The 13,138-nt window shown below is 71.3% G+C and overlaps 2 protein-coding genes and 1 non-coding gene across 3 annotated transcripts; 2 read left to right on the forward strand and 1 right to left on the reverse strand.

Annotated features, from left to right (window-relative positions):
• The first annotated feature begins 653 nt into the window (after nucleotides 1–653).
• Nucleotides 654–3,043, forward strand: MYL6 (myosin light chain 6). The gene is made up of 6 exons (XM_086628466.1): nucleotides 654–720; nucleotides 900–927; nucleotides 1,635–1,778; nucleotides 1,864–2,037; nucleotides 2,263–2,340; nucleotides 2,923–3,043. Exons 1-6 carry the CDS (start codon nucleotides 718–720, stop codon nucleotides 2,949–2,951), a joined length of 456 nt encoding a protein of 151 aa, XP_086484592.1. The 5' UTR covers nucleotides 654–717; the 3' UTR covers nucleotides 2,952–3,043.
• A 580-nt stretch (nucleotides 3,044–3,623) lies between these two features.
• On the reverse strand, nucleotides 3,624–12,219 carry SMARCC2 (SWI/SNF related BAF chromatin remodeling complex subunit C2). The gene is made up of 29 exons (XM_086628626.1): nucleotides 12,099–12,219; nucleotides 11,802–11,921; nucleotides 10,796–10,881; nucleotides 10,380–10,461; nucleotides 10,201–10,293; nucleotides 10,035–10,104; nucleotides 9,808–9,877; nucleotides 9,628–9,703; nucleotides 9,408–9,539; nucleotides 9,195–9,310; nucleotides 8,957–9,081; nucleotides 8,788–8,847; nucleotides 8,654–8,691; nucleotides 8,236–8,366; nucleotides 8,086–8,157; nucleotides 7,881–7,994; nucleotides 7,656–7,809; nucleotides 7,425–7,517; nucleotides 7,073–7,192; nucleotides 6,942–7,004; nucleotides 6,609–6,867; nucleotides 5,777–5,938; nucleotides 5,624–5,688; nucleotides 5,410–5,539; nucleotides 5,158–5,324; nucleotides 4,933–5,067; nucleotides 4,403–4,727; nucleotides 3,926–4,300; nucleotides 3,624–3,700 (listed from the first exon to the last, which is right to left on the reverse strand). The coding sequence occupies exons 1-29, from the start codon at nucleotides 12,207–12,209 to the stop codon at nucleotides 3,624–3,626; spliced, it is 3,621 nt and encodes a 1,206-aa protein (XP_086484752.1). The 5' UTR covers nucleotides 12,210–12,219.
• A 366-nt stretch (nucleotides 12,220–12,585) lies between these two features.
• TRNAS-CGA (transfer RNA serine (anticodon CGA)) lies at nucleotides 12,586–12,667 on the forward strand. The gene has a single exon. It is a non-coding gene; the product is annotated as a tRNA-Ser (tRNA).
• Nucleotides 12,668–13,138: the final 471 nt, after the last annotated feature.

A 13,138-nucleotide genomic window follows, 5' to 3' on the forward strand; every position in this document is an offset into this window, starting at 1 on the left:
TGCCAGCGCTGCCATGCCACCGCCGTGCCACCGCCGTGATGCCACCGCCGCGACCCCCCCTCGCTGCCTTCCCGGGGCCGCGTCCCCACGTGTGTGTGTGTCCCCCCCCCCCACTAATAAAGGAGGGAGGAGACGACACCGGCTTCGTGTGGTCCCGGGGGGGCCTCGGGGTCTGCGGTGTCCCCCCCCATGTGACACACTCCCACGGCCTTCCCCCATGGGTGTCCCCCGTGGGGTGGGGTCATTGGGGTGCCCCCCCCCACCTTGAGGTGTCCCTGGTGGGGGGGCACCCGCGGGGTGTGGTCCGTGGGGTGTCCACCCGTGGGATGTCCCCATCGTGGTGCCCCCCGGGGGTGGGGTGGGGTGCCCCCCGTGGGTCCGGGCGGGGGTGTGTCAGGGCGTGGTGCCCCCCGGGGGTGTCGCCCATGGGGTGTCGTCACCGGGGTGCCCGTGGCGATGTCACCCGTGGGGTGCCGCCGTCGTGTGTCCCCCCCCCGGGCCCCGCTCCGTGCCCATCTATAGACAAAAAATCCCCCCCGCAGAAAGGGCGTGGCCTCGTCTGTCCCCGCCCCCTCATGCATAATTCATCGCCTAATTAGCGCGCCGTGACGCAGCCGGCACGGGGCCAATGGGCGGGCGGTGACGCCCGTCGGTAGAAAGCGCCCGCCCGCCGCCCGCGGCCCAGAGCGCGGAACAGGAACGGGAGCGGCCGGCGCCATGGTGGGGCACCGGGCACCGGGCACCGGGCCCGGCGGGCGGGGGGTGCGGGGAGCGGGGCGGGGGTGGCAGCGCGGGGGGGCGCGGGGGGGCTCGGCGGGCACCGGGCGCAGGCGCCATCCCCGAGGGCGCGGGCGGCGGCCGGTGCCGGTGCCCGCTGACCCGCCGCGCTCTCCCCGCAGTGCGACTTCTCGGAGGAGCAGACTGCGGGTGAGTGACCGGCACTGGGCACCGGGCACCGGGCACGGTGCCCCCGTGGCATCGCCGCCCCCAGCGCTTCCGGCGGGGCCTCTCCCGGGGCAGAGTCTCGCGCGGGCGGGGCCGTTCGTGCCAGCGGGGCGGGGGGGTGGTGCGGGATGCGGGGCCTGGGGGATGCGGGGCCCGGGGGATGCGGGGCCCGGGGGGTGCGGACCGGGCCCGGTGGGGCGGGACGGGGCGGGCCCCTCTTGCGCCATTTGCCCTTATATGGGCAAAGCGCGGGGCCGGGCCGCGCATTCCTGCGGGGGGGGGCGCGGCCGCCGCCGTTCGGTTCCTCCCGGGGGGGACGGGAGCGGCCCGGAGCCCCGGGACCGCTTCGGGGTGTGTGTGTGGGGGGGCAGCATCCCGGGCGCACCTGGCGGGGGGGCCGCGACCTCCGTCCCCGCCGGCGTCGGGTTCCACCGGGAAACCGGATCCTGCGCGGGAGCGAAATCCGACCCGGGGGGGTGGAAAAATCCAGGGGGGGGTGGGCGGGGTCCCGGGGGCGGGTGATGGGGTCCCCGAGGTGCGGGGTGCAGGGTGCGGGGTCCCATCAGTGTGGGGTCCCTCGGGATGAGAGGTCTGGTGGGGCGGGTCCCTGTGCGCGGGGGGGGGTCCCTGTGCGCGGGGGGGGTCCCGGTGCCCCGGGGGTCCCGGCGGCACTGACGGGGGTCCGGCAGAGTTCAAGGAGGCGTTCCAGCTCTTCGACCGCACCGGCGACGGGAAGATCCTGTACAGTCAGTGCGGGGATGTGATGCGGGCGCTGGGCCAGAACCCCACCAACGCCGAGGTCATGAAGGTGCTGGGGAACCCCAAGAGCGATGGTGAGTGGGGGACACCCCCCCCCCCCAGACTCCCCAGCACCCCCCCCAGGCCTCCCTGGCCCCCACCCACCGCCTCCCCCCGCAGAGATGAACCTGAAGACGCTGAACTTCGAGCAGTTCCTGCCCATGATGCAGACCATCGCCAAGAACAAGGACCAGGGCTGCTTCGAGGACTACGTGGAGGGGCTGCGGGTCTTCGACAAGGAGGGCAACGGCACCGTCATGGGCGCCGAGATCCGCCACGTCCTGGTCACCCTGGGTGAGCCATGCCCCCTGACAGCCCCCCCCGGGACCCCTCAGGTGTCCCTGAGGATCCCCCAAGCCCACCCAGCCCCGGGGACCCTGCGTGGTCCCAGTTGGTCCTGGGATCCCTGTGAGCCCCCAGCCTCCGGGGACCCCCCCGAAGGTCCATGAGCCCTGGGGTGCCCCGGTGCCCCCTGGTGTCCCCCCCCATCACCCCAGGGTGACACAGGCTGTGCCACAGGTGAGAAGATGACGGAGGAGGAGGTGGAGCAGCTGGTGGCCGGGCACGAGGATAGCAACGGCTGCATCAACTACGAAGGTGACGGCCGGGGGTCCCGGGGGGGGTGGTGCTGGGGGTCCCGGGGGGGGGGGTGCTGGGGATCTGGGGGTCCCAGAGGGGCACGGCCACAGCCCCACTCCCTCCCTGACCATCATATCTCCTTCCTTCCTCCCAGCGTTTGTGCGACACATCTTGTCAGGGTGACGCCGCAGGGGTACGCGCCTCCCCCCCTGCCCCCCCCTTACAGTGTTTTTTTTTCTGCCTTTTTGCCTTTTTTTTTCCAGTGGCGTCTTTTTTTTTTTTAATAAAACAGAAGGGAAAAAAAAAAAAAAAAGGCGCCTGGTTTGCGCTCTCGCCCCCGGTGCAGCTGCCCCCCCCCCCCCCATATCTCTGCCCCCCCCCCGCCCCCCGCATGTCCCTCTGCATGGAGCCCCCCTGCGCCGGCGCTGGGTGCTGGGGTAGGGGGGGCCAGCAGAGCCCCCCCAGGCAGCGACGCCGCGTCCTCCCTGCACTCTTCAGCCGTTTGACTTTGGTTTTCCTGCCTCTCTCTGGGATGAGGGCTGGGGGGGCCCAGCAGAACCCCCCCCCTCACCCCTCTCCCCCCTCCTCCTCTCTCTGCAGAGCTGGTCCGGATGGTGCTGAGCGGCTGAAGACCCCTCGTGGCACCGTGTGTGCCCCCCCCGCCCATCACTCGGTTTTGTGCCTTTTCCCTCGTTTTCCTGCTCCCCCCACGGCCACTGTACCCCCCCCCGCCCCCGCAGCCCCCCCAGCCCTCCGCTCCCGGCCCCACCGGCTAAATTATTGCTCCACGGCATCGAATAAAGTGTCGGAAAAGTGACGCTGAGTCCGTGAATCTCTGTGTCCCCCCCATCGCCCCCCCCCCCCCGAGACAGACCCTGCATCACGAGGCCGTTTCTTCCCGCCCCAGGGACTTGGAATTTTATTTTCATTGTTTTCTTTTTTTTAAAAAAAAAAAAAAAAAGAAAGAAAGGAGGAAGAGGGGGATGACAACTGCGAAGGAGCTGGGGGGGGTGGTTGAGGGGGGGGTGGGGGGTGGAATGCCCATATGCCAGGTGGGATCGGAGCTGTCTCATAAATAGCCGGGGGGGGCACAGGGTCCCCGGCCCGCCCAGGGAGACCAACACTTAAATAAAATCCAGGACAATCATAAAAAAATACCAAAGCTGGAGGGGGGAGGGGGTCGAGGTGGGGGGGGGCTTCCTTTGGGGCACCTTGCAGGGGCGGGAGGGGCCGGTCTCCCCGGGCCAGGCAGTGGTGGCGGGGTTGGGGGGGGCCGCGGCGTCCTGGGCCCCGGCGGGGGCTCACTGGGTGGGGGGGACGGGGGTGGCCGTGCTGGGGCTGGGCGCGATGGGGTCCGTCTGCAGGGGGGGGCCTTGGTCTGCAGGGAGAGAAAAACAAAAAGGGGGGGGGGGGGTCACATCTGGGGGGGGCAAGGGGGTGCACGAGCACCTCTTGCCCCACAGCTGGTGGGAAGGTTTGAGCCCCCACCCCCCCATGAGTGGGGTCCCCCCATCCCTGAGCCATTCCCAGTGTGTCCCCTGCTCCCCATCCCGGGTGGGAAACATCCCCCCCCCCCCCCAACACACCCCCCCCCATGTCTCACCTGCGAGGAGGCCGGGGTTGGGAAGAAGGCTTCCCTGCACGGCGGCCACGATGGCGGGGCTGTGCGCGGCGGCCGAGCCCCCCGCGAGGTGCGGCAGGGCCAGGCCGGGTGGGTGGGTGGGTGGGGGGGGCAGCCCCCCGGACGGCATGCTGCTGGCGAGGGCCCCATGCAGCGGGAGGGCGGGCGGGTTAGCGGGGAAAGTGGCGCCGAGGGGCTCGGCGGGGGGGTTAGCCATGCTAAATGGGATGGCGGATGGAGGCAATCCGAAGGGCAGGGCCGCGGGCGCATTACCGGGCACGGCGGGGTGGCCGGTGCCACCGAGGCTGCCAGCCAGGCTCTGGGACGGCGGCTGCTGCCCGGGGAACGGCGCCGGAGCTGCGGGGAGGGGAGAGGGGGGGTGAGCACCGAGACCCCGGCGTTGAGCTCCCGGCTTCGCCCCCCCGACCCCCCCACTGCCCCCTCGACACCGCGACTCACCGTGCGGGACGGCCGAGGCGCCCGGCAACGGGGGCGGCTGCGGCGGGGGGGCCCCGGGCAGCGGCTGCCCCACGGGCTCGGCGGGGGCCACCATGGCGGGGGCGGGTGGCGTGCCCAGCGGGTGGGCGGCGGGGGCCAGCGGGGCGCCGCCGGCGGCGACGGCGGGCAGGGGCTGGGTGCCAGGTGGCAGCGGGGGCGGCTGCTGCTGCTGCTGCTGCTGGAGGTGCTGGAAGTGCTGCTGGCGCGCGCGCATCTCCGCGTACTTCAGCTGCTCCATGTGGAAGGCCTGGCGGTCCGCCAGCAGCTGCTGCCGCTGGTACTCCAGCTGGGGGGGGGGACACATGGCAGGGGTCAGCCAGGGATGCCGGAGTGAGATCCCGGCATCGAGACACCAGCATGGAGACGCCGGCGTCGAGATCCCAGCGCCGAGATCCCAGCGTTGAGACACCGGCGTTGAGATCCTGGCATCAAGATGCTGGCATCGAGCTCCCAGCCTCGCCCCCCCCGTGCTCCCCGCCGCCGCCACTCACGGCCTCGCGCTCCCGGTCCATGATGGTCTCCAGCTCCTCGAAGTGCCGCAGTTTGATCTCCAACTTCTTCATCTGCGTCTCCACCAGCAGCGCCACCAGCGACTTGATCTTACGCTCCTCCACGGCCGCCAAGTGCTGGGGAGGAGGGGGTGAGGAGGGGGGGGTCAGCACTCGTGCCCAGGCTGCAACCCCCCCCTCACCCCCAGCCCCACGGCAGCCCCTCACCTTGGCCTTGACGGCGGCGGCGGCCAGCGCGGCGGCGGCGGCGGTGGAGAGGTTCCCCTCGCCGATGTCCCGCTCCACCTTGGCCTTGCGCTCGGCCTCGGGCTCTGGCGGCTCCTTGGGCGCCTCGTCCGGCCCCTCCTTCGCCTCCTTCTCCTTCTCGGGCTCCGCTGCGGCCGGGCAGAGCATCGGCGTTGGCATGGCAGCGCCATGGGGCTCAGCATCCCCCCCCAGCCCAGCCGGGCGCCCACTCACCCACGCCATCGCCGTCGCCCTTGTCGGGCTCCTTCTCGCCCTCCGCCTCCTTCCCCTTCTCCTCCTCCTTCTTGGGCACCTCCCCGGGCTTCTCCTTCACCTCCTCCTCGGCGGTGCCATCCCGGGGCTCCTGCAGAGGGACGGGCGCCGCGGCCACTCGAGCCCCTGCCCCGGCCGCCCTCCCCGCAGCCCCCCACCCCGCGCCAGCCCCCACCTTCGCCTCCTTCTTCTCCTCCGCCGGCTGCACCTCCGCCCGCGCCTCCTCCGCGCCGCTCTCCTCTAGGGATGGAATTGGAGGGGGGGGGGTCAGGCTCTGCCACCGCCCACCCCGCGCCTGGCGACCTCACGGCGCCGTGCCCCGGCTCACCGATCCGCTCCGGCTCGTCCGAGGCGGTGCCGGCGATGCCGCTGCTCTCCAGCCCGAACGCGGGGTCGGCTTTGCCCGTCACCTTGGCCGCCTCCTCCACCTTGCGCACGTGGGCCTCCACCAGCGCCGTGGGCACCTCCTCCTTCATCTTGGAGAACTCCTCTGCGGGGCAGTGCCAAGGGCGCTCAGCGGGGACCCCGCCGCCCCTCGGAGCCAGCCCTGGTCTCCGCACCGCGTGTCCCTCGGGGGGTGTGCCACCATCCTGTGCCCCCTGGGCCTGTTCTGCCTCTCCACAGGGTGCCCTATAGACCTCGTCCCACCTCCTCCTAAGACTCCTGTGCCCCTCGAGGAATCCCTGTAGGAGTCAGCCCTTCTCCCTATAGGTCTCTCCCCAGCTCCCCACAGAATTTGTGCTGTCTCCCTACAGGATCCCCTATAGCACTCATCCCACCCCCCCATAGGACGTATCCATCTCCCCATAACACTCATCCTGTCTCCCCCCAGGACTCATCCTCTCTCCCCATAGGATTTGTCCCATCCTATAGGACTCATCCTGTCTCCTCACAGGACTTACCCATCTCCCCACAAGCTCATCCCATCTCCCTACAGAACTCCCTATGGGACTCATCCCATCTCCCTGCAGAACTCCCTACAGGACTCGTCCCATCTCCCCATAAGACTCGTCCCTCTCCCTGTAGAAACCCTACAGGACTCATCCCACGTCCCTGTAGAACTCCCCCAGGACTCAGCCCTCTCCCCTAAGCCCTGTGCCCCCCAGGACTCCACCGGACCCCCGGCCCGTGCCACATCCCGCCGGGAGGGGCCACGTTACCCAGAGCCGACTTGGCGGCGGCGGAGGCGACGCGGGGGTCGACGACGGAGGCCAGGAAGGCGACGGTGCTCATGACGGGGTTGCCGGACTGGCTGAAGGGGATGGGCTGGTACGCCAGGGGCCCCAGCGACGCCTCCGAGTCCTCCAGGTACGGGTCCTCGATGGGCAGCCGCAGGAAGTGCAGGATGCACTCGTCCTGCGTCCGGCTGCCCACGTGCTCCGACACCTTGTTCCAGTCGTCCTTGTACATCTCCAGGGCCTGCGGGATGGGGGTGGGGGGCGTCGGCGGGGTACGACGGCCCCGCTCCCCTCTCCCCGTGGACCCCCGCTCACCTCCAGCAGCAGCAGCGTCTCCTGCTCCGTCCACTCCCGCGTGGCGCTGGCGGCGGCTTTGCTCTGCGGGGGGCAGAGAGGGGTGAGCGGCGGCGGGCGGGGGGACGGGGACGGGGGCGGGGGGTGCCCACCTTGGAGGGGACGTTCTTCTTGGTGTACATGTCGGTGCGGAGGCCGAAGTTCTGCATGTCGGCCGGCTTCTCCTTGCTCTTGTCGGGGAAGTTGAGCATCTGCTGCGAGGCCGAGGTCTGCTGCCGGGGGAGGAGAGGGGGCGCTGGGGACGGGGGGGCACGGGCCGCGAGGACACCGGTGTCCCCCCCCCCACCCTTCCATCCCGGAGAAGCCTTCGTGCCCCGTCTCGTCACGGTGTCCCCCCCGCGTCCCTGCTCCCCGGGGCAGGGCGGCATGCGGGGCGCGAGGGGGAGGAGGGAAGGAGCCTTCCTCGGCCAGCGGCGGGGGGACGGACCCCAAGGAGCCGCCTACCAGCTCCGGCTTCCCCTTCACCGTCTCGGTGACGAGGTCTTCGATCTCTTTGCTCTTGCGGCCCGTCTTGGCGTCGCCGTCGCTCTGCCGGCCCTGAGGCACGGATCGAAGCTGTGCGATCCCCCCGCCCGCCCCCCCGCCCCACCCCGCGCCCGGCCCCTGCGGGGACGGGGGGAAGGCAGAGGGGGGGGACGGGGCCGGGCGAGCGGCGGCCGCCCCCCGCGCACCCACCTGGGGCGTCTTGGGCTGCAGCGGCACCAGCCCCGAGGGCGTATCGGCCAGGACATGGAAGTGGGAGGTCGGCGGGGGGCCCATGGGGGTGGGTCGGCTCTCGGCGTCCACCTGGTAGTTGATGAGACCCCACTGCTCCAGGAAGGCGTGGACCCTGCGGAGAGCCGCGGTTCAGACCCCGCCGGTTCCTCTGCCGGAACCCGTCGCCGCCGGCACCGGACCCACCGCATGATGGCACAGACGTCGCCGGCCAGGTTGCGGCGGCACGCCGTGGAGGTCAGGTACTCCTGCGGGTTCAGCCGGTACGTGTCGATCATGAAGTTGCGGTACGCCAAGTATCTGGGGGAGCGGGGCGAGGCGTCAGCGCCGGCCGCGGCCCCGCCGGCACCGGCAGGGACGGGGAAGTGGGGTGGGGTGGCTTCGGCCTCACATTTCGGGGGTCTTGGATTTGTTCTTGCCGTTGAAGAACTCGGGCAGGGCGCGGCGCTCGATGGCGTGGACGCTGCAAAGCGAGATGCTCAGGGAGTGCCCGGCCTGGCGGTGCCCCGCGGCACCAGCCTCAGCCTCGGCGGTGCCGTACCTGTTGTAGTCGAACCAGGCGGCGTAGCTGGGGATGATGATGTGGTGGGTCTGCTCCGTCACGTTGTCCTCGTGCAGGTCGGGGTTCTTGGCCTGCTCCCCCTTGCTCCCGGCGCCGTTCTCCTCCTCGTCCTGCCGGAGAGCGGCACCGCATGGGCGAGGGGGTCCTGAGCTGCCCTTCTGTGCCCCTCCTCATCCTCACCGAGAGCAGGGTGAGGCCAAAAGCGCGGGGCAAAGCTACACGTGGCCCCAGCAGCGATGGGAAGGGCAGAAAGGGGCCTTTTTGTTGCCAAAAGAGGGACAAAGAAAGAAGGACAGAAGAGGCGGCCATCCGGCGCTGGTGATGCCGGTGCCAGGGCGGGCACACCGTCCTCGGAAGAGCGTTGGGCCAAGGGGGAGCGGATGGCACCGGGCCTCACCTTGCCGGCCGTCTCCATGCTCTCGTCCTCCTGTTCATCTGGCAGAGAGGAGAGCGGGGGCAGTTTTTGGCACTGCCGGGTCTGCGGTGCCAGGGGACCTGCCATGGCACTCAGCCCCGGCGGCTCAGACTCACCCAGGTCCGTCATGGTGCCCCCCTTGACGGGCGCAGACTCCGAATCCTTCTTGGTGTTGACTGCAGCGGAGGGAAGCGGCACTGAGCACCCCCGGGACGGGTCCCCGCTCCAGCCTACGCTCGTGGTGGGGGGGACCCCACCGGGGGGCTGCCGGCCCCCCACCCTGACCTGTCTTGGGCAGGGTGACCTCCTCCACGTTGGGGACGGGCGAGGGCTCGTCCATGTCCTTCGTCAGGTCCTCCTGCTCCTCCTCGCGGTGCCCGCGCTTGGACTTGTTGTAGGGGGTGGAAGGTCTGCGAAGGGAGGGACGTCCCCGTCACCACGGCACCCTGGGGACGGACCTCCCCACAGCTCCTGCCCCGGGGCTGGACCCGACCCTGCTGCCCCCCACCCCACCCAGGCTCACCCCTTCTTGGCGTTCTTCTTCTTGGCTTCTGGCGTGGGCGAGGGCGAGGGCGAGCGCTTCCGCTTCTTGTAGTTGCCCCCCTTCTTGTCCCGCCGGTCCGAGTCAGGGCTGTTCACCTGGGGGACACGGCGGGTTGCAGGGTCCGGCCGAGTGGGGTGGCCAAGCAGAGACCCCCATCGCGTCCCCCCCGCAGCTCCGCCGCCCTGATCCGACCTCGTCCGTCAGCGTCTTGGCCGAGATCTTCTTCCTGCGGGCAACGGGGCTCTTCTCGTCCGTCACCTCGTAGTCCTCCTCGTTCATCCACTCGTTGAAGGTGTCCGTGTCCAGGATCCACTTGGCGTGGACCTGCCAAGTTGGGGGGCGGGCACGTCACGCAGCCCACGGGCAGGGGAGGGGGCCGCAGCCGCCGTCCCAGCCTGGGGAACCCCGTTACCTTCCGGGGCTTCTCCGGCGTCGGGGCGTCCTCCACGGAGGCCTCGATCTCACTGGCAGGGATCCAGGTGTCATAGCTGCGGGCACAGACGGGGTGAGCGCGGCACCCACAGTGGCGTGGGCGCCCCGTGGGCACCGGGGGCTCCGTCGGGCTCCGCAGCCCCCACCCGGGACCCCTCACCTGTCGGGGTAGTAGCCCCAGTGCAGCAGGACCTGCTTGTCGCGCTTCATGACCGGCCGGACCCACTCCTCTGCGGGAGACACAGCGCGGGGCCGGCGCTGAGCACGGACCCACCGTCCCACCGAGAGCCGCCCGTGGCACCGAGCACGGCTCCGGCCCCCAGCCCCCCCACCCCCCTGGCAGCGTGTCACCACGAGCTCGGAGCAGGGGGTCCTCCTCGCACCCACCTTCCTCCAGGTTCCCCGGGACAGGGCAGACGATGTGGGACGCGTTGCTCTTGTCCTCGGTCACGGTGCCCTGCGAGGAGAGCCAGGGAGTGGGTCCAGGGCGGAGCACCAGGATGAGGCATTGGATGGGCACCCCTGTGCCCCCCACCCCAGCGGTGCCACCGACCTGGTGCCTCTTGACGATGTCTTTCAGCTTGCTCAGCAGCTTGGGCTCGATCTCCTGGTGCAGGAAGATGTTGGGCCGGGCCAGGCAGTTGTTCTGGGGAAGGAGAGCAGAGCGGTGAGCGGGTGGGGGACAGGGGGGTGCTGGGGGTGGGGGCGGGACACAGGGGTGGCACCTCTTACCTGCACCAGGGATTTCTCGATGGTCATGAACATCTCCACGTTGCGGTCCATCCGCGAGGGATTCTGGAAATCGAAACGCCGCCTTATTGGAAGAAAAGAGCGACTCTCATGAAAGCCACAGCTCAGGTCTCCTCGTCAGCATCCAAAGCCTGGGGGGGTGGGGTGGGGGGGGGGACACGCGCCTGAACCCTGCTAGGGGTCCGCGGTGGTGAGGGGGGACGGACACATGCTCTGGCACCTGCTGGCTGTGGAGGTGGGTGCCCTACACCCAGTCCACCCCCGCGCAGCCCCCGGCCGAGGCCACCCCAGGGCGCTCCCACGGAGGGCATCCCCCCACCCCTGGCCCCGTGACCCCCATCCCAGCCCCCTCCCGCTCCCAAGACCCCCAGCTCCGAGGGGCGCAGGCGGGCGCTCACCATCCTTGGTCGCTCTTGAATTTATAGGCCGCTGCCAGGATGTGGCACAGGGCTCCTCCCGCCTTGAAATCCAAGAAGCATTTTATCTGCAACGGGAGGAACGGGGTCGGGGGGGGCAGCTGCATGGGTGGGCTGTGTCCCTGGCATGGTGGGGAGCCGGGCGGGTGCTGTCCCCTCATCGGGGTGCCATCCCTTTGTCAGGGTGCCATCCCCACACTGGGGTGCCATCCCCTCGTCGGGGTGCCATCCCCACATCGGGGACCCATCCCCTCATTGGGGTGCCATCCTCTTGTCAGGGTGCCATTCCCATGTCGGGGTGTCACCCCTTCGTTGGGCTCTATCCCCGGATTAGGGTGCAGTCCCTGCGGCACTGGGGCACTCTCCCCACTTGGGCACCTGTCCGTGTGCCAGGACACTGTCCCCACATCCACGGGGCACCATCCTGGGGTCCCTGGGGTGGTGCCCCAGGTCCACGAGGTGACGTCTCCCAGTCTCGGGGTGCTGCCCTCGGTGGGACACTGTCCCCGGTCGTTGGGGCACGGACCCTGCTGTCACTGGGGACCGTCCGCTGGACACTGGGCCACCGTCCCTGACCAGGGCGCTGTCCCGCACCGGGGCACCGTGCCGGGTCACCGGGTGCTGTCCGTGGTCGGGCGCTGTCCCCGGGCCACCGAACGCTGCAGCGCAGCCCTGCCCCGGCTCTGCGGGGCCATCGAGGTGCCGTCCTGGGTCTGTGGGGCGCTGTCCCTGCTCGGGGCCTTGTCCCTGGGCCATCGGGGCTCCGTCCCCGGGTCACCGGGGACCGTCGCTGCTCACCCTTGTCCCGGGTCTTCGGGGTCTCGTCTGGGGGTCACGGGGGCTCCGTCCCCGCGTCTTTGGACGCTGTCCCTGCTCAGGCCCTTGTCCCCGGGTCACCGGGGCGCTGTCGCTGCTCGGGGCGCTGTCTCCCGCTCCCTGAGCGCCGCTGGGCCCCGTCCCCCCCCCCGTGCCCCCCCGGGGGGCTCACCGGCAGCTTGGTGAGGGGCGCGTTGCTGACGTGCTTGCCGAACACCTCCTCCTGGAACTGCAGCAGCTGCACCACCAGGCTCGACAGCGACTTGTTGGTGGGGGGCTCGGCCTGGATGTACTGCGGGGGGGCGGGGGGGGGGGGGGGGGTCAGCGCCGCCGCCGCGGGGACGGGGCGGGGGGGGGGGGGGGGGGGGGGAGGGGAGGGGGCGGCGATGGCGGCAGCGCCGTGACAGGCCGGGCCCGGCGGGGCGGGGGCCGGTGGCGGCGCCCCCCGCCCCCCCCCGCCGCCGCCTACCTTCTTGTAGTTCTTGCCGAGCCACAGGCGGACGTTGTCGAACTGGCTGACGGTGTCCGAGGCCTCGTAGTACTTGACGTTGGGGCCGCCGTCCTTCTTCCGCACCGCCATCTTCGAGCGGGCCGGGCCGCCTCCCGCCGCCTCCCGCCGCGCCGCGCCCGCTCTGCCGCCCCCTGCCGGCCCCCGCGCCGCGCCCGCTCTGCCGCCCCCTACCGGCCCCGGGGCCCGCGCTGCGCGCCCGCTGCCCGCTCGGGGCTCGGTACCGGCGCGGCGCCCCGGGTCCGAGTCGGGCGCTCCGCGGCGCTCCGCCCCCCCCCGTGCGGGGGATCCGGCCCGGTCGGGCGGCCGAGGGGCGGGGGGGGGCACCGGGAGGGGCGGGGGGGGGCACCGGGAGGGGCCGCGCGCGGCGCAGCGGCGGGGCGGGGCGGGGCGGGCGCGCGGCGGCGGGGCCCGGTCTAGGCGGAGCGCGGCGGAGGGAGGCGCGGGAGTCACGGTGGCCGAGTGGTTAAGGCGTTGGACTCGAAATCCAATGGGGTTTCCCCGCACAGGTTCGAATCCTGTCCGTGACGCCGGCTCCGTTTTTGCGGCGCCGCCGCGGGGCGCGTTGCCGGGGGGGTGTTGGGTCACGCGTGGGGACCGCTGACCCTCGGTTCCCGCTGTTTTAACGGCGGGGCTCGGCGGCGGGGGGGGAGAACAGCCCTTTTGGGTGACCGCACCTTGGCGGAGGGGGGCGGCAGAGCCACATACGGGGACAAACCCTGCGGCTGGAGCCCCCCGGGACCCTTGACCACTCCCCGGGACCCCCGTGGTGGGGTCCGTCCCTCCCGGGGGGCGTCCCCGGATGGAGGCCGCCGCAGCGGCAGCGCCCGGGATCGGCGTTCGTTGATCCCAGCGACACAAAGGGATGGAGGGACCGGATGCCGTGTCAGCGCAGCCCCCCGCGATGGGGAGGACCCCCCAAGCCCCCCCGTTTTCACATGGGACTGAGCCCCTGGTGCCAGGCTCCCCCCCCACCCCATCCTCCCTGGCAGGGGGTGTCG

This window comes from Tauraco erythrolophus, chromosome 31, assembly GCF_009769465.1.
Source record: "Tauraco erythrolophus isolate bTauEry1 chromosome 31, bTauEry1.pri, whole genome shotgun sequence".
Taxonomy (NCBI): domain Eukaryota; kingdom Metazoa; phylum Chordata; class Aves; order Musophagiformes; family Musophagidae; genus Tauraco; species Tauraco erythrolophus.